Source organism: Lontra canadensis, unplaced genomic scaffold (assembly GCF_010015895.1).
Source record: "Lontra canadensis isolate GAN:19392208 unplaced genomic scaffold, GSC_riverotter_1.0 scaffold83, whole genome shotgun sequence".
In the NCBI taxonomy this organism is placed as follows: domain Eukaryota; kingdom Metazoa; phylum Chordata; class Mammalia; order Carnivora; family Mustelidae; genus Lontra; species Lontra canadensis.
In genome coordinates, this window is record NW_022631077.1 from 855,305 (window position 1) to 881,862 (window position 26,558).

General features: G+C 36.5%; 1 protein-coding gene across 5 annotated transcripts in view; it reads left to right on the forward strand.

Moving 5' to 3' along the window:
* Positions 1-26,350, forward strand: part of TGS1 (trimethylguanosine synthase 1) — a 38,509-nt gene extending 12,159 nt beyond the window's left edge. For 2 of the 5 annotated variants that reach the window (XM_032882566.1, XM_032882571.1), the window contains 9 exons: positions 1,186-1,272; positions 4,409-4,580; positions 4,656-4,685; positions 6,498-6,804; positions 9,262-9,417; positions 11,170-11,313; positions 14,480-14,696; positions 15,584-15,662; positions 26,105-26,350. In XM_032882566.1, coding sequence (XP_032738457.1) covers positions 1,186-1,272; positions 4,409-4,580; positions 4,656-4,685; positions 6,498-6,804; positions 9,262-9,417; positions 11,170-11,313; positions 14,480-14,696; positions 15,584-15,662; positions 26,105-26,227 — 1,315 coding nt within the window. In that variant the 3' untranslated portion in view covers positions 26,228-26,350. Of the gene's footprint in view, positions 1-1,185; positions 1,273-4,408; positions 4,581-4,655; positions 4,686-6,497; positions 6,805-9,261; positions 9,418-11,169; positions 11,314-14,479; positions 14,697-15,583; positions 15,663-16,218; positions 16,274-26,104 lie in introns of those variants that run through there. The other 3 variants (XM_032882568.1, XM_032882567.1, XM_032882572.1) reach the window with 3 other exon arrangements.
* The last annotated feature ends 208 nt before the right edge of the window (positions 26,351-26,558 follow it).

Genomic DNA, 26,558 nt, shown 5'->3' on the forward strand with positions numbered 1-26,558 from the left:
TATCCATGGATGACAGCTTTTAATTCGTATATAAGTTGATAAGGTTTCTCTCAAGGAAGTTCTGTTTGTTTTTTTCCCCAAATGTCTGAGTATATCTAGCAATTTTATTGCTAAAATAGACCTCAGAAATATGTAATCTAATGCTCTTAATCTATAGGTGGGAATATTAAAACAAAATGAGGATAAATGCCTTTCCCAGAGTTACATAGCAAAACAATGGCAGCTCTAAGTCTAACACTCAGACCAAATCTTCAGGAAGCAGTGCTAGTATACTATTGATATGTAAAATTAAACAAGTAGCAAATAATATAAGTAGAATATGGTCAAATGCTAATTCCATAAAATACAAGGAAAGGGTAGACATTGCAAAACTTAGACGTTAGCTAATAGCATTTTAATTCTTTGACAGGATATGAAGTGTTCCATCTTCTGAAAAAACAGTATGCAAGCTTTGGAGGCTCAGTAACTTAGTATATACATAAAAGCATGCTTCCGTTGTATTCTTTCTACATGCTATACAATGCTCCATAATTCCTCCTTTAGTTCCTGGAGGCAGAGACTATGTGTGGCATACTTACATTTCTGGAACCTAGTAGGTTCACCATAAATGTTCAATGACTAACTTAATTTGTAAGAATTATTTCTCACCATTTTTTCTTACTTGGTACTGTCATTAGGTACTAGGGATCACTAGAAGGCATCCCCAATAAATTGATGATCCTGGGTTACTTATTATTTATATCACTACCTTATTCTTCTTAATATATATACAGAGAGAGAGAGTAAATTTTTTGGTTGCATTGATACTTACCAAATGTTTCCATCTTTGTTTTTAAGGAAAACTAAAAGTAGCACTCTAGGAGATTAGTTTAAGGCTGCAGCTTTTACAGGTGTCTTTCCAAAGGCAGATGGAGAGATCAGTATTAGTGCCATGTTCAAGTATAAAGTTAATTAGGATTTGAGTACTTATTGCTGTGTTCCAAACACTGCTGGGTAGTTTATCACATTTGGAAAATGTGATTAAACTGCTCTTTCCTGTCTTCCTGGATTTGTGAGCTGGTGGTTGATTGTTGCAATAGGAAAGTGTGTGTGTAGGTTGATTATTGTATCTTTTGATATTTGCCTGAACTGGTGGGCTCTGGATGTAATGGCTTATTGCTGTTTACCTTTTGTTTATTTGTTTAGCCACGAACTGGACATTGATGAAAACCCAGATACAGACTTTGATGACAGTGGTTCCCTTCTAGGATTCAAGCATGGCTCAGGACAAAAGTAATTATACATAAATATTATATAAACACTGTGTCTTCTTGAAGTTGTAACACTTCAGCTCTCTTCAAGTTCTCTGATATTCAAATAGCTTATGATGGTTGTAGATTTGATAGAATTTGAGATATTACAGTTAAAACACTAACTTCTTGTAGATTACTACATGTTTGATATATTGACATGTGTTATTAACTCAGTTGTACTGCAAAGCAACCTAATATTAGAGTTTCATGGGTAAAGCAGCTGCAGCCCACAGAGGTGTGACTTGGTCAGGATCACATTAAGGATTTAGGCCAAGCTCTTGAGACTTCTAAGCATGGTTCCCTTTTTCACCTTGCATCTCACATGTCTGCCTTTGTGTACATTTGAGATCTATAGCAAGCATGTCATGAAAAGTTTGAGTCTCCAGTAGCCTTTTTTCTTTTTTATAATGAAAACATTAAAACTCAAAACAGAAGTAACAAAGAGTAAAAATCTTTCAAATCATTCCTCAGAGGTAGGCAGTATTTGGCATATATCCTTCCTAATTTAATCATGTGTGTTTTTATGCTTATGTACATATAAACAGGCTACTCTTTTTTTATAAAACACAAAAGTAGAATCATAGTATACATGTTCTGCAGTTTGCTTTTTTCCCCTCAACAATGTACCATGAACATCCTGACTTATCAGTATATGCACATTTATCTAGTACTTGTGTGTTTAACTGACCACCCTGTATGTCCTTCTAGGTTGTTCCTAAGATCTAGGCATATGCCCTTGAGGTTCCCCACAAGTTAATGTGTTTACCAATAGTTCATTCCTACTTACTGCTGAATAGTATTCACTGTATGGATATATCAATTTTAATTATTCATCTGTGCAAGGATATTTGGATTGTGTGTGGTATTTTGCTATTACAAATAAAGCTGCTATGAACATTTGTATACAGAAAGTATAAGTTTTCTCTGGGATTAAATGCCCAAGCATTTATATCTAAGATTTATAAGAAATCTGAAACCGAAGAAAATGAAAGAAAACTGAATTATATATAAGAAAACTGAGGGGTCTGTGGTATATACCTTGAAGACTGAACTGAGTAGTTAAGGCACACTAAAGACATTTATGTCAGCTTGCACCAGTGATTTAAACCAAGATTAAGGTCTTTGATGTTTCTAAGGGGTGAGATTTATTTTCTTAGTTGTGAAATTTAACTGATACCTACATATTACGAAGTCAGAAAGAAGAGGACATAGATCTCAAAATTGACTTATAAAATGAATCCAAATTAGCTCAGAAATATATGCTCATAATTATAATACTATGAATATATTTAAACTATCTGTTATCTCTCCTTATGGTACTTGAAGGCAGTTGTAGCTCATAGCATTCAAAGCTAAAGATCATAAAGATTAGTAATATAAAATATTTTCCTGATATTGCCATGTTTAAGATTCTGGCAGAATTCATTTCTACCCACATATAATTTTATTGAGAAATTATTTGGGTGGCTCTTGCTAGTATACATTTGTGGAGAGTTATTCTGTTACCTGGAATTTAACTTTTCTTCTATTTAAGATTCCTGGTTCTACTTAAAAGGATAAAATTGGGGCACCTGGGTGGCAAAGTTGATTGAACATCCAACTCTTGGTTTCCGCTCAAGTTGTGATCTCAGGGTCGTGGAGCAGGGCCCGCTAAAGTTTCTCCCTCTCCCTCTGAAAAAGAAAAGCATAAAATAGACTTTATAAAGAAGTTTATGATATGGCTAGACGATAACACCTGACATTTAACACTAAACTGTTGAGTTCATAAATGCTAATTGTATATTACACTTTAAATTTCTAATAGTCTGTGGCACTGTGGAAGATGTACTTAAACGAGGCTTGATATACAGTCAAAGAAGTCTTTGTACTCGTTCTGTATGATTTAGGACTAAAAAAATTCAGATGGTTGTTAGATCAACTGATATTCTCTAAATATTTTGATAATAGGGATTTGCTTTTTTGGTAAGCTCAGATCAATTTAAGTTAAAAAAATCAGTGGCCACTTTTAAAATAATTTGTATAGGGATGCCTAGGTGGCTCAGTCGGTTAAGCATCTACCTTTGGCTCAGATAATGATCCCAGGGTCCTGGGATCAAGCCCTATATCAGGCTCCTTGCTCAGCGTCTCCTCCCTCTGCCTGCTGCTCCCCCTGCTTATGCTCGCTCTCTTTCTCTCTCACAAATAAATAAAATCTTCAAAATAAATTAAAATAATTCATGTCAACAACAGCCAAATTATGGAGAGAGCGCAAATGTCCATCAAATGATGAATGAGTAAAGAAGATGTGGTACATATATACAATCGGGTATTACTCAGCCATCCACAAGAATGAAATCTTGCCATTTGCAATGACATGAATGGAGCTAAGAGTATGTTATGCTAAGCAAAATAAGTCAATTCAGAAAAACAAATACCATATGACTTGACTTATGGAATTTAAGAAACAAAACAGATGAACATAGGGGAAGGTGGAGGAAAAAAAAGAAACCATAAGAGACTCATAATGACAGAGAACAAACTTGAGAGTTGATGGAGAAAGGTGGGTGGGGAATGGACTAGATGGATGACAGGAATTAAAGAGGGCACCTGGGATAAGCACTGGGGGTTGTATGTAAGTGATGAATCACTGAATTCTCCTGAAACCAATATTGCACTGTATGTTAACTAACTAGAATTTAAATAAAAATTTAAAAGATATGAATAGTTCTGATGTACCCAAATATGTATTAAAGTGCTTTGGTATCCTCTCACCATGAGAAAAGATTATATTTCCCTAACGTGCAATGGGGTTATATTTTTCTAATATTTCCTTTTTATATTTTACTATGTAATATCTGCTTTCTGTTATATGTAAGGTATGTTGATATCCCCAACTGGTGTTTCACATTTACTTGGAAGTTAACATATAACCAAGACCCTAAATTCCTCTACATTTGAACTTTATTTCATAATCTTTATAATTTAGAAAAATAAGATGGTGGCTAGTAGAAAATAAAATTAAAATTAAATGGTGGTAGTAAAAAAGTAGTGAAAATTGTCAGTTTTATTCTCTTTTCATATAAGAAAACAAACTCAGAACTTAAGGTTTGAGTCAGCTTCCTTTGGTTTGGTCACAGATATGGTGGAATTTCAAACTTCAGTCATCGGCGGGTCAGATACCTACAGAAGAATGTGAAGTATAAGTCAAAGTTCCTGGACATGAGAAGACAAATAAATATGAAAAACAAACACATTTTCTTTACTGAAGAGTCAGAAAAAGCATTCAAAAAAAGCAAAACTTTGACTAAGGTACATATAAATTTTGTTCTTTATTTACAGATAAAATTTCATTTTGTGAGCTTGACTCTTTAAAATTTTTTTCAGGTGGAAATCTTGTTTCTATCAGATATAAAGGTACCTGAAATTCTCTTCCCCTTCCTTCCCAAAGGCATATATCATGTGAACCAAATTTGAAATAGAATAAGTTGGGAGTAATATGAAAAAGGGATGTTTTGAAAGCTAGTATCATTGGAAAGATAAATAGATAAAATTGCTTCATATATATAGTAACAGTGAGAATTTCTTATCTGCCTCAGGCTAAGTAGGATCCTGGAAATCAGTATCTGGTCCTGCATTTATTATAAGCTTTAATTTTGAACTCATCTGGACGTGATCAGTCAAACATTGCACTAACCAGTAATCCTAATAGTTTCTTGCTAATTTAGTGGTTTACATTGCTAACTGGAATATTCACATCCCCTTTCTTTCACTCTGCTATACCTGCTGTCCAAGCACCTGAAAAACAAAGATAATAAGAATTATTTTTGCTTGGTTTGATGAGTGATGCTTATCCATTATGTGGGGGGAGGGGACAACCTTCCAGTGAGCAAAACCTTTGTGTCGGTTACCTCTCCAGCAGCTCCTTCAGGCAACAAAAAATCTCAGACCCTGCAATGACTTTGTTTTACCCTTAGGATACATTATCCTTCCCAACTTAAGCATTCTTCCAAAACATGCTACAGATTTATAACTGGCTTTATTTTTGTTATATTTCAGATTGGTTGCTGGTGATGTTTTAATATTTTTGTGGCCCTGGTTATATCTGGAACACATTCCCCAGTATCAGCAGTCAGCCTTACAGAATTTTTTACATGTTGGATGTGATAGTCCCCATACATCCAGCTATAGACAAAGAGCAAAAACATAACTGCTAAGTATTGCCAAGAAGAAAAGAAATATGACTTTTGTGTCCTTAGATATCTGACTGCTCTATAGACACAGTCCCTTTAAAGACTGTGGGTTGTTATCTATGCTCATCGTCCAATTTCCTAACTCATAGGAAAGTCACCAGGATCTATTGCGAAGAATGTTCTTGTTACAGAAGTGTGCAAGGACGTACATATCCTCTGTTAACACCTTGTTAACATTTCTAAGAAACCCAGTTTTTAGGAATCATTTTACTGGCTTTACTGCTCCATTAAAGGACAGCTTGCATTCTAAGATAGCACTCCTCTTTTCCTTACAGATAGATGGACACTAGATCTTTTTAGTTTATCTTTGGTGCTGAGTACAATTTAACATAACCTGAGCCCTTGAAGAAAGGTCTGTATAATTTGAAAAGCTAATAATAATGACTCAACAATAAGTAGGTACATTTGTAATGGTAATACCACATAGTGTGGTTGTATTGTTAGAAGCCTTTTATGCAAAGCTACTAGAACAGTTCAGCTTTATCTTCTTAGTGTTAATTGATTACAGGAAGGTCATTGTCATGTGTTTAATCTGATATTTTCTTCCTTTTAAAGAAATCTTTAATAAGGTCATGGTATGTCCAGTTACAAAAGTATAGTTAGCTCAGAATTAATTATATATATAAAGGGGCACCTGGGTGGCTCAGTGAGTTAAAGCCTCTGCCTTCACCTCGGGTCATGATCCCAGAGTCCTGGGATCAAGCCCCATTTCGGGCTCTCTGCTCGGCGGGAAGCCTGCTTCCTCCTCTCTCTCTGCCTGCCTCTCTGCCTACTTGTGATCTCTCTCTCTGTCAAATAAATAAATAAATAAAAATCTTAAAAAAAAATTACTTATATATAATTAGCTTGTATGATACAGTATACTTATTAGAGCTAATAATTACAGCAGCTTCAGTGAAGTCCAAATGGTAAAACAGATGGGAATATTCTGTGTAATTTGGAATTCATTCATGCTTGTAATGACTTAAAATTTCAGGTAGAAAAATTCCTAAAATGGATTAATGAGCCAATGGATGAGGAAGCATCACAGGAATCAGTTTCTCATGACAATGTGCAAGACACCTGCACAAGCAGTGATTCAGAGGAACAAGAAATGCCTGTTAAAAAAGGTGATGACCCACTGGAGACAAGTAATCCAGAGCCTGAAAAGTGTCATGCCATGTCTTCAGCTGGTGAACTTGAAGCAGAAAAAAATGAAGGAGACAGCACAGTAGTAGCTATTACAGATAAGGAAGATGGTGTTACTCAGGTTACCCCAGATTCTCTTCAGGTAGAAACTGAAGGTAAGATTAAGAATGCCTTCAGCTTGCTGATGAATTTAGGTAATATGCTTCCCTAGTTTTCACTACCTAAGTACCTAAGGATTCAGTACTATTTATTTTTAATTGGAGAGAAGGCACAGCAAGTGTAAATGCCAGTGGCAATGATTTGGCACCAGAACACTACATTCTTGGCTGTGCAAGCATGAGAAAAGAAAAGGCCAAGCACATGGGAAAACTGAGTCCCTCTGTCTGTGCCATTAAGATTGGTCTCTGCCACTACCCTCTTCCCTAGGCTAAAAGTGACTGGCTTAAAATTTGGTATTGCCCTGGTTTTCCTTTTGATAATTCTTTGGGGGGGCATTGCTTTTGTGCTAATGGTTGTTGGTAGTGGTAGTTTGTTGTTTGGATGGTACACTGACATAAGGTATTTTAGTAGTTGGCTATAATGAATGCAGAATGGAGTCACATTTTTCAGTTTATGACCTTCTGTACTATTTGAATGTATTCTACAGTAAATGTTCTTTTATAATTTATAATTGTATTCAGTGGAACATTGAGGCTTTTATCAGATAGAAATTTTCATTTGACATGTATTCATTTTTATTGATGAATGATTTCAGACTTTCCCTAATGAAACAATTATATTGTGATGGTCTCTTAATTTAGAATTGTGGAAAATACCTCATTTGAATCTTAATTTTTTTCGTGTGTGTGTGTGTGTAAAGTTATATTCTTTGTATCCCATACTTCTTTGCCTTTCTAAAATGTATACTTAAAGTAGTTTAAATTTTTTTATTGTCATGTACAACTGATGTTATATGGTACTTGTAGATTTCCAAAATGCCTTTATGTACCTCATTTTTATTTAATCTATAAAATAACCCCGTGAAGTTGGCAGGATTATCCTCATTCTAAAAATACAGAAAGTTAAGCTCAGAGAAACTAAAATTTGCCTGAGATCACAGAACCAGTTGGCAGCATAGAAGGACTCAGTATGAGGTTGTCTGATTCCTCAATCCCATTTTCCGGCCCTCCCCTGCTTCCCTAATTACCTTGCCTCATATTGCTGGTAGTTCTTACCTGGGGTGATACCACCACCTCAGGGGCATTTGGAAGATGTTGGCTATTAAAATGACCTGGGGATACTGACATTTAGTACTTTGGGTTGCTTAATGTTACGTCATGTACAGGATGGTCTTGCACAGTAATTATTCACTCAAAATGTTAGTGTCCCCTCTCCTAAAACACTCTTACTACACTTTGCTGTTGATAACACCTTGTGTGTTAACAGTGATCAGATGACCATATTAAGACATAGTCCTATCCTTAAGGATCATTTAAATGTAGTTATTTTATTTGTCAACATCAATTCTTGTCATTATACTTAGCTGTGACAGCATTCTTTCTAAGTTGCTGTTTCTAATCTCAGAACTTAAACCAAATAACCAAATTAATAAAAATTGTTTAAGCTAAAGTCAATCTCGGAATGAATGAGATCCCTTTCTATTAACATTAAAGCAGTGACTTATTTAACTTCCCAGAGGCCACACAACCCTTCAGGTCATGTCTGGATTCAGAGGATTGACCAAGTTGGAAGTTAGGGGCTGCTTAATCAGTCCTTGGGAGATTTTGTTTTATTTTTTTTTTAAGATTTTATTTATTTATTTGACAGACAGAGATCACAAGTAGGCAGAGAGGCAGGCAGAGAGAGAGGAGGAAGCAGGCTCCCCGCTGAGCAGACAGCCCGATGCGGGGCTCCATCCCAGGACCCTGGGAACGTGACCTGAGCCGAAGGCAGAGGCTTTAACCCACTGAGCCACCTAGGCACCCCTCTCTTCCCTTCTTTAAAACAAAATCTCTGGGGCGCTTGGGTGGCTCAGTGGGTTAAAGCCTCTGCCTTCGGCTCAGGTCACGTTCCCAGGGTCCTGGGATGGAGCCCACATCGGGTTCTCTGCTCAGCAGGGAGCCTGCTTCCTCCCCTCTCTCTCTCTGCCTGCCTCTCTGCCTACTTGTGATCTCTGTCTGTCAAATAAATAAATAAAATATTAAAAAAAAAAAAGGAAGAGAAATGTTTGGATTTCTATAATTGACCAATTAAAGCCGTGTCTTCTCTAACAGAAATAATAACTTTTATACCTATATAGTATCTCTACATATGCCCTAACAATCCTGTGAAGTAAGTAGGTAAAATACTATTCATTCATTCCTTTCAAGGAATTAAAAATTGGATCTTAGAGAGCCTGGGTTACTGTTCCAAGCTCAGGGAGCTTATAAATAGCAAAATAGAGCTGTAATCTAAAGTCAGTGCTATTTGCAGTATGCCCTCCCGCTTCTTCTGGGGGGGCCGTTGCCTGCATAGTCTACAGTACATTCCCAAATTGTAATTACTGAACGTGGCTACACTTACTTCTTAGATAAATTCATCTATAATTGCCTTTTTTCATAGTGAACATCTGTATTTATATTATTTTATTTTAGTGGAAAGTAAAAAGAAGAAGAAGAAAAAGAAAAACAAGAACAAAAAGGTAATTGGTCTGCCTCCTGAGATAGCTGCTGTTCCTGAGCTGGCAAAATACTGGGCACAGAGATACAGGCTCTTCTCCCGTTTTGATGATGGGATTAAATTGGACAGAGGTAAAATATGTGTATAATGTTTAACACTATTTTGAAATAATCTCAGATTTACAGAAAAGTGGCAGGAATAGTAAAAAGTTGTTGATATGGGGCGCCTGGGTGGCTCAGTGGGTTAAAGCCTCTGCCTTCGGCTCGGGTCATGATCTCAGGGTCCTGGGATCGAGCCCCGCGTCGGGCTCTCTGCTCGGCGGGGAGCCTGCTTCCTCCCCTCTCTCTCTCTGCCTGCCTCTCTACTTGTGATCTCTCTCTCTCTCTATGTCAAATAAATAAAATCTTAAAAAAAAAAAAAAAAGTTGTTGATAATGCCCTTTACCCAGATTTGGCTATTTTTAACATTTGCTATTTAACATTTGCTTTACCATTCTGTGTGTGTTTCTGATCCAGTTGCTCCTACCCCTTAACACTGTGTGTGTGTGTGTGTGTGTGTGTGTGTGTGTGTATTTTCTGAGAATAAGGATACTTTATGTAACAATGATAAAATTACAAATTTAACATGGCTACAATTATTATCATCTGTAGTCCAGACTCTAATTTAATCTGTTATCCTGGTCATGTCTTTTATGTCTTGCCAGCATTTCCTTTCCTTTTATGGCAATTTTTTTTCCTTCCAGTATAGGATCATGTATTGCATTTAGTTTTCATGTTTCTTTAGTTTCCTTTCATCTGGAATAGTTCCTCGGTCTTTTTGTTTTTCATGACTTTGACATTTTTCCAAAGGAAAGTGACCCATTTATTTTCTATAGTCTCTCTCAATTTGGATATACATGTGTTTTTAAAACTTCACATTCAGGTTTAATCTATACTTAAACTATATTTTAGGATAAATAATAAAAGGAATCAATAGATTATTAAGCAGAACATCTGATGACAAAATACCTAGTTCAGAAAGATGCCACTTAATGAATTAACACTGGAACTAGAAAGAGTGTTCCTGCTATGTCTTGAACACCTTCCTTAATTCAATTCTACAAAGTGATGCTTAGTTTCATATTGGGGCTACTTAAACACTGGTCTTAATAACTCAAAATTAGGAGGCTTGATCTGGGGTTAGAATTTTGGGTTCTGTCAGCTTTTTATAGAAATTACTTGTTAATTGTAAATTAACAAAATGTTGTATATTGAAGAAACTGTATAGGAGTTTGGAGAAATAAGACTGGATAAAGGCTTTTTAATTCTATAAAGGGAGTTTATATGTTTATTCTTCCAGCAATGAGGAGCCATTTAAAGTTTTGGTAAGGAAAGGGAACAGAAAAACTGGTGTATCATTTTTGTTCAGAGAAATAGCTTTCCGAAAAACATGTTAATTCTATTAGGAAAGGAGGTCAGTTTGCTTCCCCATTAGAAATGAAATAATCAGGAAACTCAGTGGAGTTTGGGGAGTGAGCCAGTTGGATAGCTAACTTTCCATTTTCCATAATAGGTCAGTAGTTAATACTTCAAAAGAAAAACTAAAAATTGCATTCAATTATTAGAAGTATATTACAAAAGAATCAGGCAAGAATTGAGGCAGTTGCTTTGGTGGAAATTGGGAATGGGAATGGTACTGCTCCTTTGTATAACAAGCTTGGTGGAACATTTTAAAAACTAAGTAATTTATAATTTCTGGAAAAGGGAAACTAAGTTTTGCTTAAGTACATATAATATATATGTTATATATATAATGTGTGTGTGTGTGTCTGTGTTTGCTATGTTTATGCTTGGGTTGGCTTCTTGAAACTACACGTCTTAACAGAAATACTCTTCCCTTCACAGAGGGCTGGTTTTCAGTTACTCCTGAGAAGATTGCTGAACACATTGCTGGCCGGGTCAGCCAGTCTTTCAAGTGTGACATTGTAGTAGATGCATTTTGTGGAGTTGGAGGAAATACTATTCAGTTTGCGTTAACAGGAAAGAGAGGTAATTAGCCATCAAAGGAAGATCAGTAATTTCTTTTTAATTTATTCAGTAAATGTTTCATTTTGCTTTAACCTGTCTTTGCTGAGATTTATTATATAATTAGTAATTTAATGCCAAATATTTAAAATAATAATAGTTAGCATATAGTAAGCATACAGTTTGTATCTCATATTGGTATAAGTGCTTAATATGTATTTATTAGTCAGCGCTCTTATAAAGTGTATCTTTTACTGTCTGCATTTCACAGATAAACTGGGAAATAAAGAGATGAAATAACTTGCTCAGGATTACACAGACACAGCTTGGTGAAGCCAAGATTATAGTATTATAAAAAACTAAAAATATTAAAATGGGAAACCATTCTTTAGAAGATGAGTGGTTAGGGAGTTCCAGTTTTGCCACCTTTATGACTTTGGACATCGTTTAACAATTAAGAAAACCTCTGTAATACCTTTCAGTTTGTGCATTGTAAAATTAAAAAATTTTAAAGTATTAGGTCATTCTCCTGGTCATTTGACTTCAGAATCATGAAAAAGAAACCTTGTGTCACTATATATGTGCCAGGAACTATGTCAAGTAGGCTATATGTCTGCTATTTCCCAAGGCAAAAAAAAAAAAAAAAAACTTTGTAAAATTGGAAGGTCTGCCCAAATGGACATAGCTGAGTCATGAAGGTAGGATTTTTACTCTGTTTTTTCTCTGTTATCCCTGTTCTTTCTAAATTATTTTTAAAGTGTAGTATAATGTAACATTTTAAAGATAACCAGTTGTTCTCTGAAGATGCTTTTTCCCCCCAGCATCTTTGTATTATACATGTAGCTTCCGTTTCAGTGAATTAACATTTAAGTCTCTTAAAAATATTTAAAGTTTTTAATGTTAACTAGGAAAGTATGAGTCTGGAAGTATAATGTAAAAGCTAAAAACTGGTGAAGGAAAACTTAACATTGAAGACCCAGACCCATGCTGATGAACTGTGACCCTTATTAAATCATGCTCCAGGGCATGACAGTTCTCACCCTACATGGTCTTCTAATAGCCTGAATGAAAGTTGTCTTCACATTTACTGGAATAGGAGTTATTTTCTTGTTTTCCTTGAATTCATTATTTACTCTTAAAGTTCTCCTCTGCACTTTCCAGCTCTGTTAGATCAGTGTTTATTGCATAAAAATAATTTTTCCTCAAAAATTTTCAAATTTGTCTTCATTTTGACATTGTATCACAGCATGACAATTAAAATATCTGCCTTCTGGTAAAGCGGCAAACAGATATGGAAATTTTTTCAAAATATTATGGAAACTATCCGTATTGTAGATTTGTATTTCTATGAGTATAGGTCTCTTGCCAAAGCTTTCTGTAGCTTAGTACACATTTGGTAAAGAAAAATATCTGATGTGGGTCCCAAGCTAAAGGAAGGGTACTTCTCCTATGATTTCCCAGACCCAATTGTTGTCTAGGCATGTATTCAACTAAATGGTTAGAGAATCCACAAAGTTTTGCATTTTGATGTTAAAGATTTTTTTCCCTTTCTATATACTTCAGTATTACTGCTATCCAATAGAATTTTCTGTGATAATGGAAATGTTGTGTATCTGCACTGTCTAGTATCATAGCCACTAGCCACATGTGGCTGTTGGTCATTTGAAATGTGACAGTGTGGGGGTGTCTGGGTAGCTCAGTGGGTTAAGCAGCTGACTCTTGATTTCAGCTCAGGCCATGACCTCAGGGTCCTGGGGTGGAGCCCTGTGTCAGGCTCAGCACTCAGGGGAGAATTTCCTTGATAATTTTCTCTCCTTCTCCCCACTGCCCCTCCCCCAGTTTCCGAATGCATGCATGTATTCTCTCTCTCTCAAATAAATAAATAAATCTTAAAAGAATGTGGCAGTGTGACTGAGGATCTAAATTCTTTCTGTCATTTTAATCAGGTTAAAGGTAATAACCACGTATGGCTAGTGACTACCATTTCCTGGACAGTACAGTTCTGTATAATGTCATTCAACATTTGCCAGCATTTCCTTTACATGATAGAATGAGTGCTTCCATTCTGTTAGGCCTAAAACCAAAGCAGCCTCTAGGACAAATGTAGATGGAAACATGAGGATTGACTGAATGTATTTGATGTTGAAAATCATTTTTCCCATTGAGTTTTGGTGTTGTCAGCATATCTTCCCATCTGTCTCTATACTACAAATGGAACAGATTTAACAGCTGAAAAGAATATTTTCGTCTTTTCTCTTAGGAATGGTAGTTTATTTAGAACAGAAAATATAGCATTGTAAATGCATGATTTCAGCATGTAATTGGAGCTTATATTCATTGTTCAAGCGATTTATTTAGTGCATTACTTCCCAAAAGTGTTAACAAATTTTGAAACCGGCATTTTCTAGAAAACTATGTTTCCATGACAACCATGTTGTATGCATCAGGGTCCCACTTAGCCTTTCCAAATATGAAATATTGCCACCAGCACACTGGTGCACGTACAGGTGCACTTGAGTTATTGACTGCCAGATAGGAGTGAGCTAAAAATAATTTATGTTTGCATTGCTAATTATGAAATTGCAATAAATTTAAATGAAAGCCCATCCAATGAAAACAGTGTTGTCTGTTCCCTCCTCCTAAGATGTCTCATTAAACATTATCAGCAGATGTTTTTACGTTTCTTCTTCATAAACTAGCTCTATGGGTTTGTCAAAATGTGTTTTAATTTGCTTTTCTGTAGAAGTTTTCAAATTTGTCCTTCTTTGGAAGCTTTGTTTCATTTTAGGAAATTAGTCATTTCTGAAATCCTAGTGTTAGAGGCTTGACATGCAGTCAGTGATCTTTCCAAGTGTGTGCTGCTCAGGCTGTTCAGAGCACAGTGCGAAGCACGTGTTTACCTCTCAGAAGATACGGTGTGGCAGCTATCACTACTTGCTTTAGAAAACCTGACTGAGTGACAACTTTGAAAGCCAGGTCCTTCGGTCAAATTTTCTTAGTGCTACACAAGTGAATCCTTCTAACTTAGATTAAAATTTTTAATTAAGTTCTTTATCTCTGATACATGTGCCAGATTCTCTTAGTCTTTAAAAAAAGTTCTTAGTTCTTATACTGAGAAAAAATCAGACTGCTCAGAAGATGAACTTTTCTATAGATCAGTGTCATTTGACTCTTCTTTTCCCACTTTTAGTGATTGCCATTGATATTGATCCTGTGAAGATTGATCTTGCTCGCAATAATGCAGAAGTTTATGGAATAGCAGACAAGATAGAGTTCATCTGTGGAGATTTCCTCTTGCTGGCTTCACATTTAAAGGCTGATGTTGTGTTTCTTAGCCCTCCTTGGGGAGGACCAGATTACGCTACTGCGGAGACCTTTGACATTAGGACCATGATGTCTCCTGATGGATATCCTTTGGAAGGCTGAGCGTTTACTCAGACAGTGGTTGTGGAGAGAAAGGTGTGCATATGAGTGAGTGTGTGTATGTGTGTTTCAGAAAGAGACATGAGTGAAGTGGGGAAATACTAATGGCACTTGATAGATTCCAGTTTATTTTGCATAAAAAGCCAGTATGTAAAAATTAAGTGGTGGTTTACTTCCAAGAGGAATGGCCAATGTGAAGACATATTTCCTTAGGGCACTATCCAGTTTTTTCATTATAAAACAACTGGAAAATACTAATTGCTTGAAATTATTGTCTTGGAAATTGGGACTTTCCTCAAGACCTGTCCCTAGACTCTGGGTAACCATCTCTTAACTTTTCTTCAACTTACATTGGCTTGTGCTTATTCTCTTTGCATCTTCAAATGTTCCCTGTCAGTCTTCCAAGATACTGAAGGGAACCCTCTCATAAAAAATAACATTTATTTGTCCTTTTCTTTATCTCTCCTACCCAAAGGAATCACCCTAACAGGAAGCATGTTTCTAAAATGCTATTTAAAATTTAGAATGTAAGCCACAATGACCAGATTTACTTGTCTTTATTCTTTACTGGAAAGAGGTGGTATTATGCTTTCCTATTATATTTTCATAATAATTAGGAAATGGCAGAAAGAGAAAGTGTATTTCTGACTCTTGGCTGCTTTCCACATGGGTAATTGAATGAATAGGCTTAACTTCTAATCTCTGACCCATCTGAATTACAAATCTGCTACTTAATTCTCTTAGGTTTCATTAGAGAATATAAATGTGTGTCTCATAGTTACATATCAAAATACATTTGAGTTATGACATAACATATTTGTGATTAGAAATTAACTGCTGCTTTTGTTACCATTCCTTAACTATTATTCACCTTTGAAATCTTCAGGCTTTCCCAGAAGATAACTAATAATATTGTTTATTTTCTTCCAAGAAATGCTGATATTGACCAGGTAAGCCACTACTAAGAAATTTCTATGATCCTCTGGCATAACTTACAAAAAAATGGGCAGAAAAAAGATAACAGGACCTTCCTTTGAGAACATATTTATGAGAAGTCTCTGGGTTTTTTACTATTATTAGAAAACTGGAGGTGTTTGGCAGTTAAATCCATGCCCGTTTCATCCACTTCATCTCCACAGCTGCAGGAGGACATATATATATATAGAGAGAGAGAGAGAGAGAGAGAGAGAGAGAGAGAGAACCCTCTGGGCTTTTAATTATATGTTCTGAAAGGATAACTGAATGTGTTGTGTTTCAAATGCACATCCCAAACTAGCCAAGATCTGTCTTTATTGAGACCTACCTTGAGAGTAGAGGTTTTAGGTATTCCTCAAAAGAGGAGCCTAAATAGAAATATACAGACAGATGAAACCTTAATTTGGCCAGAAGCAATTTTAACTGTGGTCTTGGAATATAGGACACTTGGCTAGTAGTTGAAGAGTTTAATGTCCTTATTCCATTCTTCCTGTAAACACTTATTTAATAATGTAATATTTTCTCTTATAGAATTGGACTTGACGTAACTGCCTCATAAACATTTGATGTCTTTACTTCATGTTTTTGTTGATTTGCTTTCTGTAAACAGTTACTGCTATCATATCTATGATAACACTTAACATATTATCATATGTATGATAAGCATTCTGTTGAAAATGTTGGTCTTTTTATATTTTAAATTTTACTGTAGTGTTGTTACTAGCTCTGAGGTTTTCCTTTCTCTCCTATTTGATACTGAGAGCCGACCCTGTCTTTCTGACCTCTTTCATCTTGTTCTGAAGAAATTATCTCCCATTATTTATTCAACTAAATTTTTCACCACCTTTGTTCCTTTTTCTGGAGTATCACTTATGTGGACATTAGTCTTTCAAATTTATATTTCCTGGTGTTTTTTCTCTTCCTTTTTCTTCTGGGAGATCGGGTCTTCCAACTAGCTCATTCCTCAGGTATATGTGTTCTTTTATCTATCTCACCTATTGTTTTTTAGTTCAACTATTACATTCTTTATACTTAATATTTCTGCACTGTTTTTTGTTTTCTTTTACACTCTAATAATAATATCTCTTACTGTTATTTTAAGAAGTTTAAATTCCTAATCTGGTCTACCCTTTCTGTATTTCATATAATTTAGAATTCATTTTGTTTTTCTTCCATGAAATACTTGTGGTCCTCAATATCTTGTCTTACTATGTATTGGCTGTTCTCAAGTAATGCAGGAGATAGGCTGTACTTTAGGGTCCCTGGGGACCTTTGGAAAAACTGTAACTGTCTAAATGCCAGATCATCTTAATGTGTAGCCTGGGTTGACAATCACTGCTGAAGTTTGTGTTAGCCCCAGTGATAACCTCAAGGGATGAAAGTGGGTAGGCTATGGGTTTGCCAACTCAGGCACCACAAGACTGCAGTTATCACCAAACACCATCTCAGGACACAGCTCCTCACCTTTGAGGAGGATCTGGACAGAAACAGATTTAAAGGTTGTATTCTTCAATCTTCTACTGTCATTCCTCACCTCACTGGTATGGAGAAGGAAGAGTGAGATAGTGGGATTAGTTCCCACCTGTTCTCAGCTCTTCACAGCAGGATTTCTTTTCAGACTGTCCTCACTTTACTCCTGAACATAGACCAGAGTTCCCAGTTTCTCTAAGTGATATACCAAATGCAGGGTGATTGGGAGGGAGCAGCAAGAGCAGAATTTCTTTTAATTTTTTTTTTTTTTCAATTTAGAGAGAGAGAAAAAAAAACACAAGGGAGGGGGGCAGAGGGAGAGAGAGAGAAAGAATCTCAAGCAGACTCCTCTATGAGTGCAGAGCCTGATGTGGGGGCTCAATCTCACGACCCTGAGCTGAAATCAAGAGTTAGCTGCTTGATCAGCTGAGACACTCAGGCACCCTGAGAGCAGAATTTCTAAGTTCTTGTTTTCTTTCTTCCCATCTTAGCTTCTCACAAGCACAAGCACTTTCCTCCTGCCATAAGCAAGAGGCACTCCCCTCCATCCTACACACACACACACACACACATTCAGACAATCTTGGGTCTCCAGAAGATTCTTTAGGGCTTGCAGTAGCCAGTATTCATGCTAGTTCAGCATCTTCTTAGGGCTTTGGTCATGGGGACATAAATAATGCAACCTTCTCATTAAAAAGATGGAGATTAAATGCTCTGGCTATCTTGTTGGATGACTTCAAGAAAGGTTCTGATGATCTAAGGTATAAATTGGACTTTAAAGAAGCTTTGATTGTAGGAGTTGAGGAGAAGGTGGCAAGAGCACCATTGACATGGAAGTGAGCATATATGGATAATGTTCAGTTAATGGGCTCAAAACCAGACAGAGAAAGAGAGATTAAAAATCAAACAGACCTAGTTTAGTCTTAGCCCTGCCACTTACTAGCTGTTTGGTGACGATTATGAGGCATAAATGAGTATGTGGGTATAGCACTTAACACCAGTACCTCTAGCCTATAAACTCTCAATAAAGTCCTATGTATGTAACTTTGAAGATCCTATTACAAAGTTTTTGTGAGAAGAATGTAAATGTTGCTAACACTTTGAGGGCCAGTATGGAAAGATGACATTTTTCTCTAGAGGATAGAATAGAAGGTTTTATATTTGTGAAATGATAGAATTTAATTTATAAACACACTTCCCAGATCATATATTTTTCTCTTTCTCTTATCAGAAACATATACTCACTTGAAAGGGCATATTCTTATGTCAGTTTGTCCCCCTTTCCCAGTCTTGGCTTATTTCCTTGGTCTTTGGAACACTGGCTCTCAGCTCTGGCTGCTAATTGGAATTGCCTGAGTGGCTTTTTATTGTGGTAAGATACACGTAGCAAAACTTAAACCATAAACTATTTGTAAACATACAGTTTAGTGGTATTATATACATTCACACTGTTGTGCAACCATCCCCACCATCCATCTCAAAACTTCTTCATCTTCCCAAACTGAAACTCTACTTTTAAACACTGACTCCCCATTACCTGGAAACCGCCATTCTACTGTCTCTATGAATTTGATGATTCTAGGAACCTCAAATAAGTAAAATCATACAGTATTTGTCCTTTTGTACCTAGCTCTTTTCCCTGAGCATAATATCCTCAAAGTTCATCCATGTTTCAACATGTGTCAGAATTTCCTTCCTTTTTAAAGCTATTTGAATAATACTGTATTGTATGTATATGCTACATTTTGTTTTTCCATTCACCTGTGGAGTTTTTGGGTTATTTTCACCTCTGGCTGATGTGAATAATGCTGCTATGGGTGCATAGTATCTATTCCTGCTTTCAGTTCTTTCTGGTATATAGCCAGAAGCAAAACTGCTGAATCATAGAGTAATTCTGCTTAGTTTCTTGAGGATCCACCATACAGTTCTCCATGGCAGCTGAACCATTTTACATTTCTACCAACAGTTCTTTTTTCTTTTTTTCAAAGATTTTATTTATTTGACAGAGATCGGAAGTAGACAGAGAGGGGGAGTGGGGGGGAAGCAGGCTCCCCACTGAGCAGAGAGCCTGATGCAGGACTTGATCCCAGAGCCCTGGGATCATGACCTGAGCCGAAGACAGGGGCTTAACCCACTGAGCCACCCAGGCGCCCCATCTACCAGCAGTTCTTTAAGAGTTGCGGTTTCTCCACATTCTCGATAACATTTGTTTTTTTGTTTGTTATTTGTAATAATACCTAATGGGTATGAAATGGTATCTCATTGTAGTTTTGATTTGCATTTCCCTCATGACTAATGATGTTGACCATCTATTCACATACATATATTCTGGCTATTAATCCCTTATCTGTATATGCTTTACCCATATTTTTCTGCATTCCATGAGTTGCCTTTTTACTATCTTGACAGTGTTCTTTGCTGCACGAAGTTTTTAATTTTGATGGAGTTCAACTTGGCTGTTTTTCTGGATATTCCCTGTACTTTTGGTGTCGTAGTCAAAAATTGTTGCCAAATCCAATGTCATGAAATTCCTCCCTGTGTTTTCTTCTGGGAGTTTTATCATTTTAGTTGAGTAGCTTTTAAAAACTACCAGTACCCTGGTCCACTGGGAAAGATTCTCTCTGATTTATTTTCTGGATGAGGCCCACACATGAATTTTTTTAAAGTCCCTAAATGATTGTAATGTGCTGCTAGATTTGGGATTCTCTGGGTAAAGAGAAGGGTAAATAAAATGAACGAGCCTGAGCTCTTATTCTGGGTTAGAAGGAGATGAAATTAGATCTTGTTACCTGTCATTTGTTTATAAGCCACTGTGTCTAAACATTAGACCTCCCAAATACTATATGCTGTAGCGGTTACAAGAAAAAGTACTGTCCTCTTGCTCCCTGCATTTTTATATCAAATTTGATATTAAACCATACCTGCTACTCATGTGACTCTGATCTGCATCACAGATTGCCAGATAAGGGTTGAGCCTGTTGATTCCATAATTCTTATTTGCCCATGTAAATTGCAAATCTCAAAGTTTCAAAGAGGGTATATGATCCTTATATTAAAAATTAGATGGGCTTACTTGGATACCAGAATGACAATAGGAAATTTACTACTTATTATAAAAGTTACAATGAGTACATTTTTTCTAGTTAAATTAACACCAGCCCAAGGAAAAAGTTAACTTTTTTCTTTTAACCTGTGTTTTTGGTTTCCTTCAACAACCTGTTAGAATCACAGTTGGTGATTTTACATTTTCTACCTGTAGAGGGAGTAATGACACTGAAGAATGATAAAAGTCAAAAAAGAAATGAGATTTCAAGTATATTATATTGTTTGGTATTAAATTTGGGTCAAATTACAGAAGGAGGTCAGCTTTTCTTTTTAAAATGAAGAAAATCTATCCATATGTAGGATTTTTTAAATGAGAGAAAATGCAGTACTGCAAGAATGAGAGAATGTACTGTTACAGAGAAGTCAGCTTTTTTGTTAAGGATTGTTTAGAATGTCACAGCAACCAGAACTTTCAAATGGTCTGGTTTATGAGCTCCCCAAGTTTGAAACTCAGGCTGGATTTTTCCCATAGAAATGTCAATAGAGAACAGTTAATTTCCCATCCAGGGAGATTTTACTCTGGACTGTGTTTATATTTATTGTAACTAAACTAAGTATGGGCCCAACACAGATAAAGCTTGTCCTGTAGTCCCTCCACATGGGAAAAGAAGCCAGTTATTTTCTGTATCTAGTAAAATATTTTTCTAATTCTCCTATTATCAGTCTTTTATTCCCTTTTTTCCATATGGGGGTTACTCTGGCACACATATTCCCTTGTTACCTCAACTCTCACTACCCAGCTCAAGAACTAACTTACAAAGTATTTTTGTGCTAGGTTCTTTGGAAGGAAATCACAAGTGAAACTTTGGAACTGATTAGCTTCAGTTCAGAGGGCCCAGGGTATATGTATTTATCTACTGGATGCCTGTTTCTTGCTGTGTTTTTTGTTTTTTGTTTTCTTCATTTGTTTCCTTTGACAGTCCTACAATTGCAGTCATTACCAGCTTTGGATACCCCAGGCATTCCAAATATGGAAAACTTCTGTTTTAAAAAGTAAACATACACAGTATGGATAGAGGTCTCTGAGCAGAGTGGAATGTTTGTATTAAGTCCCTGTGGGTGGAAGCTCCAACCAGGAGGAGCCCTGTCTCCAAGGCAGACATTGGAATGCGGGGAGGAGTGGCTGCTGGTTGGTGTGGTATAGCACCTCCTTATTCTTCCCTGTTAAAATGCCTGCCTCAGGAAAGTGATAGCATTTATGCTTTTCAAACTTAAAGCTCTTTCCTTTATGATTTGTTTAAACCAGTATAGAGAGCAGGGCCACACTGAGCAGCATCCCTAAGAACAGTGTTGAAAAGTGGACTGGGAGGTGGGCCTATATCGTGTAACTCCTGGCATTTATATGGTAGATATGCTGCACCCTTCCGTGACTTCCCCCAGACAGACGTCATGACAACAGCTATATCTGTATTGGGCCCACACTCAGTTTAGCTACCCTAAATATAAATACTGTCCAGAGTATAAATCTCCCTGGATAGGAAATTAACTGTTCTTTATAGACATTTCTATAAGATTAGTTCTGTTTATCTGCACATGGTAAACAAATGAGATTTTTATGCTAAAGTGAATGAATCTTAATTTTTTCTAATAGTTTTTCAGATAACTTGCATGCTACCTCAGGCTCTCACATATTATTTCCTGTTTCTTTCTTTTTTCAAATGTTTACTTGTTGATTAAAACAAATACAATTTTTAAAAGCCACCATAGTCAACCGGAGGACATTGGGAATATGTCAAAAATTAACCTGGGCATTAAAAATTTACCTGCATTAGTCTCTTAGGAGAAGGCTACCAAAAATCAGTTCACTAAGCTTTACTTCTTACCTATTCTCAGAGCTGGAATCTGGAAAGATGAAGACTTCTTAAATTTAACTAGTTACATGAAGCACAGCAGACCGGAGAATCAGGAAGTCCCCAGCTGTTAGCACAGGACTTGTTTGTAGCAGTCTGTGTGGTATCCTTCTATTTATCTACATCATTTACTAAAAAAAATTTACCCAAAGGGGTGAAGGAAATATAAACTTCTCCAGTGTAGTAATAAGACTGTTTTTCAGTGCTCTTGATTTTTCTGTACCTTTCTTAAAATGTTCCTGTCCTTGATATTGATTATGTTTTTCCATTAGGATCCAGTTTGGTGGTTACTGTCTCTCATTTGTTCAGCTCTCATACACTTTCACTTCAAATCAGTTTGCTTTTAAAAAAAAAAAAAAAATGCAGGGGTGCCTGGCTTGCTTAGTAAAACATGCGACTCTTGGCGTCAGTCGTGAGTTCAAGCCCCACATTGGGTGTAGAGTTTACTTTTAAAAAGAAAGAAGAAAATGCACTTTTAAATGTTTAGTTGGCTCTTAACTCTTTGATCTTAAATCGTTCATTTTTACTAAAATTATCACCTTTAATCTTTACCCATTTCTCCTTTCCCAATCCCCAAGGAACAACTATTATAAAATCTAGTTGATGGGAGTTCCAGCCTTAGTTCTAATTCCAATCCAAAATAATTGGGACTTCTTTTGGTAAATCTAATTAGTATACTTGGGTAATATGCCAAAAACATAGCATATAATCTAGAGCCGTTGTTAACTTTTATCTATTTACCTACCTATGCTTTTCTCTCCCTCCCCTCTGTTTCACCCCCTCCTTTTCTCCTCCTCTCTCTCAATTTATTAAACTTTAAGAAAGGGGAAGGAATCAAATAATATATTTCCAGTTAAACCTGCTAGTGAAAAATACAGCTGGAAGTTAATGGCATTAAATTTGATTGAAGCAAAACATTGATTTGAACTACATAATTTTTGTAGTCTTTTCAACTCCAGAATGCTAACCTTTAGAGTTAGAAATTGTTTTTAATTAGAATATGTGAAAGTAACATATTGAGTTTTTTTCTTAATTTTCTCTCTAAACACTGAATAGAAACAATTTTTCTCATTGTATTTCGACATAGAGTCATCTTTTCCTCCAATATCACGAATGGTGCACACTTGTTTTGTCTATCACCTGACTCTCCCAGCCTTCAGGAAGGCAGAGATTATTTTGTTTTTGTTGCACTCCACTGCCTGGGACAAAAACCTCTAAGCGCTCAGTAAATAGTTGTTGAATAAAATAATAAATAATTCATTAACTTTTGCAGCAGACCTGGGAAAATCCCCTCATGTTGAGGACATCTCCACTCCTTTCTCTGTCCAAAGCACCCAAGTCCAGGTAGCCCTCTGAAAAGTGGGGAGAAAGGAAAAAGAAAGTACCCCACCTCAGATATTTGTTTTAATGTAATTCTATTTATGGCTGAAAAATACACTACTTAGGGAGATAGGTAGTATTCCTATTTTTCAGGAACCAATTTCTATATTGATGGTCGAACTGGTATTAAAATTTGCCTCTGACTTTGCTTTTGGTTGTCTGCTAGATCTGTTCTAGCATATGTGTGCTAGGGTTTCAGCTCTGCTCTGGTTCTCTTCACCTGTGCTCTTCTCTCCTCCCTTCTCCTCCTTTCTCCTCCCCAACCATTACTGCTCCCCCAGAGAAAATTTCAGCTTTTGCTGCCATTGTCACTTCCTCTAAGTAAATCACTATTTAAAGGAACAGGAGAAATAATACACCTGAGTTATATCTAACTCCTGGAAAAATTAATGTGAAATAATTATATTTTAGATGTACCACTTAGAATGCCTTCTATTGGTTAAAGACAAAATTTTTCATTTTACCCTTCCTTATGAAAAACCAGACTGGCAGGGGCACCTGGCTGGCTCAGGCAGTGGAGCGTGTGACTCTTGGTCTCAGGGTCATGAGTTCAAGCCCCACTGGGTGTGGAGCCTACTTAAAAAAGAAAAAAAAAATCAGACTGGCATAAAGATACCAAAATAGAAATAAAACTATTCCTATTATTGCCAGTCTGCGACTAGTTGGATACTTTTAATATCTAAAGTTTTACTTCAGTTTATTCCTTAGTAGTGAATAGTAGATACATGTGTCCTTTTTATCATTATGACAGATACTGTGTTTGGCTCCAGTTGTCAGCTTTTCCTGTTGCTAAAAACACAGCCATGTCTTTGTGTCCCTTTTACAGATAGGGGTTGCTATTGACATTGCTACTAGTTTAGTGGGACAGCTTCTTTTAGAATGACCTGTGGTTTCTTCCCTATTTCTGTATCTGTGACTTTCTTCTAAGAGGAAGTTGAAATGCTTTAAAATACATACTCATTGGTGATGCACAGTAACTCTTCCCTTCAGCCAGATGCTGGTGTAGCATGTGTAATACCACTGAGATTAGATCACTCAACCTCTAAAATTAAATCAACAGCACATCTCTTTGTAAAATACACAGTTTTGCCAATTATGATCACAGGATGAATTACAGAAACTATGTCTTGGCCTCCTGGGTGGCTCAGTTGGTAAAGCATCCTACTCTTGATTTCATCTCAAGGTCATGAGATCTAGCCCTATGGAGCCTGTTTAAGATTCTTTTTTTCCTTTTCCCCCTCCCCTGAGCTCCTGCTAGCTCGCTCTCTCTCTCAAAAAGAAAAAAGAAACTACATGTCTCCCTTTGTTGGAACCTACCTCTGACATTTTGGGTATCCCTTTTCCATCACTATGTGTCTTTGGTTATCAGACTCACGGGGCTTTCCTGATGCAATGCCCTTCTCCATAACCGTTCTCACTGCTACCATGATGAAGCTCATCTCTGGTTGTATAATCCTAGTTAATAGACCTGAGACTGCATGAAAACTGTTGGACAAAAACAAAACTTTTTCTGCATAAGAACTTAAAGCATTGCTAGTTTGAAGTGTCTTTTTTTTTTTAAAGGTTTTATTTATTTATTTGTTTGACACAAAGAGCACACAAGCAGGGGGAGCGGCAGGCAGAGCCTTGTTTAAGGCTCCTTAAACAAGGAGCCTGCCTGATGTGGGACTGGATCCCAGGACCTTGGGATCATGATCTGAGCTGAAGGCAGATAGATGGTTAACCAACTAAGCCACCCAGGACCCTTGAAGCATCCTTTTGATGTTAACTCTGTGAAGGTGGAAAGGAGGTGATGCTTTTAGCTTCCTAATCAAAAGGTTGGTTGGGGTGCGTGGGTGGTGCAGTTGGTTAAGCTTCTGATTCTGCTCAGGTCATGATCTCAGGGTCAAGTGATCGAGCCCTGCGTTGGGCTCTCTGCTAAGCTGTCTGCCCCTCCCCTCCTCTCTCCCTCTTTCTCCAAAACAAATAAATAAATCTTTAAAAAAAAAAAAAAAGAAAAGAATAGTTTGGTCACTGTATTCTAGTACACCTCAAAAAGTAGGGGGACTGAAAAATACACAGGAGCAGCAGATGGAGGAAGTGGTTCTGGTTGGGACAGCAACACAAGACACCAATTAGAGAAGGAAAAAGTACAAGATCAAGGGCTCATGTCTGTCTTGCTCTTTGATGTACCTGTACTGCCGCAGGTACTCAGTAAATAATATTATTGAATGAGTAAGATGGTAAGGTGAAGAGGACAAAAGTTTTCAGAGAAGAGAGTTATTATTTAAGTTTCTATCTTAATAAATAAAACTGATATTTGGGAAGGCTATATTCATTTTCTTTTCCTCTGAGTTCTTTAGCTTCTGGCATTGGAGAGCTTAGGTCCTGCACAAATAACAGCACGATGGCCTTACCCATATTATCAAAGTGCTTGAAACAAGTTATTTCTGCCACCAAATATTGCATTGATGCTTGCCTAGAAAGTAACAGTGAACATTTGAGATGCCTCATTACTTGAAAAACTTAAATGAAAGGCCAGGGTCCTGTTATTTGATAAAGCATATAAATAAAATACTTATTTTGCAATTGTGGTTATGTTATGTGTGACTTTCTTCCATTCCTTTTTTTAGGTGGCATCCTTAGCTGGGCCTGGAGGGCAAGTGGAAATAGAACAAAACTTTCTTAACAATAAGTTGAAGACAATCACTGCTTATTTTGGGGACCTGATTCGAAGATCAGCCTCTGAATCGTAACTGTGAGGGGGTACAAGAACAGAAAGTTCATGTGTGGTCAGAACATTATTCAGATGAGACCCTTGGGATTTCTTTCTGTATTCACTAATATTTTGTACCCATGATCTTATATCACCATATGAAGTGGAAACTTACAGTAGATTAAGGAATATTAATGAAGTACTTTGACTTTTTTGGATAATTTTAACTCTGTACATTATACATTAGGATAGTAAGTATCTGAAATGGAAAAGGTGGGTTTTCCCTGTGCTTACTGTCAGAAGTGTGTATATATATGTATGTGTATGTGTCTGGGTTGTTTTTTTTTTTGTTTTTTTTTTTTTTCATAATT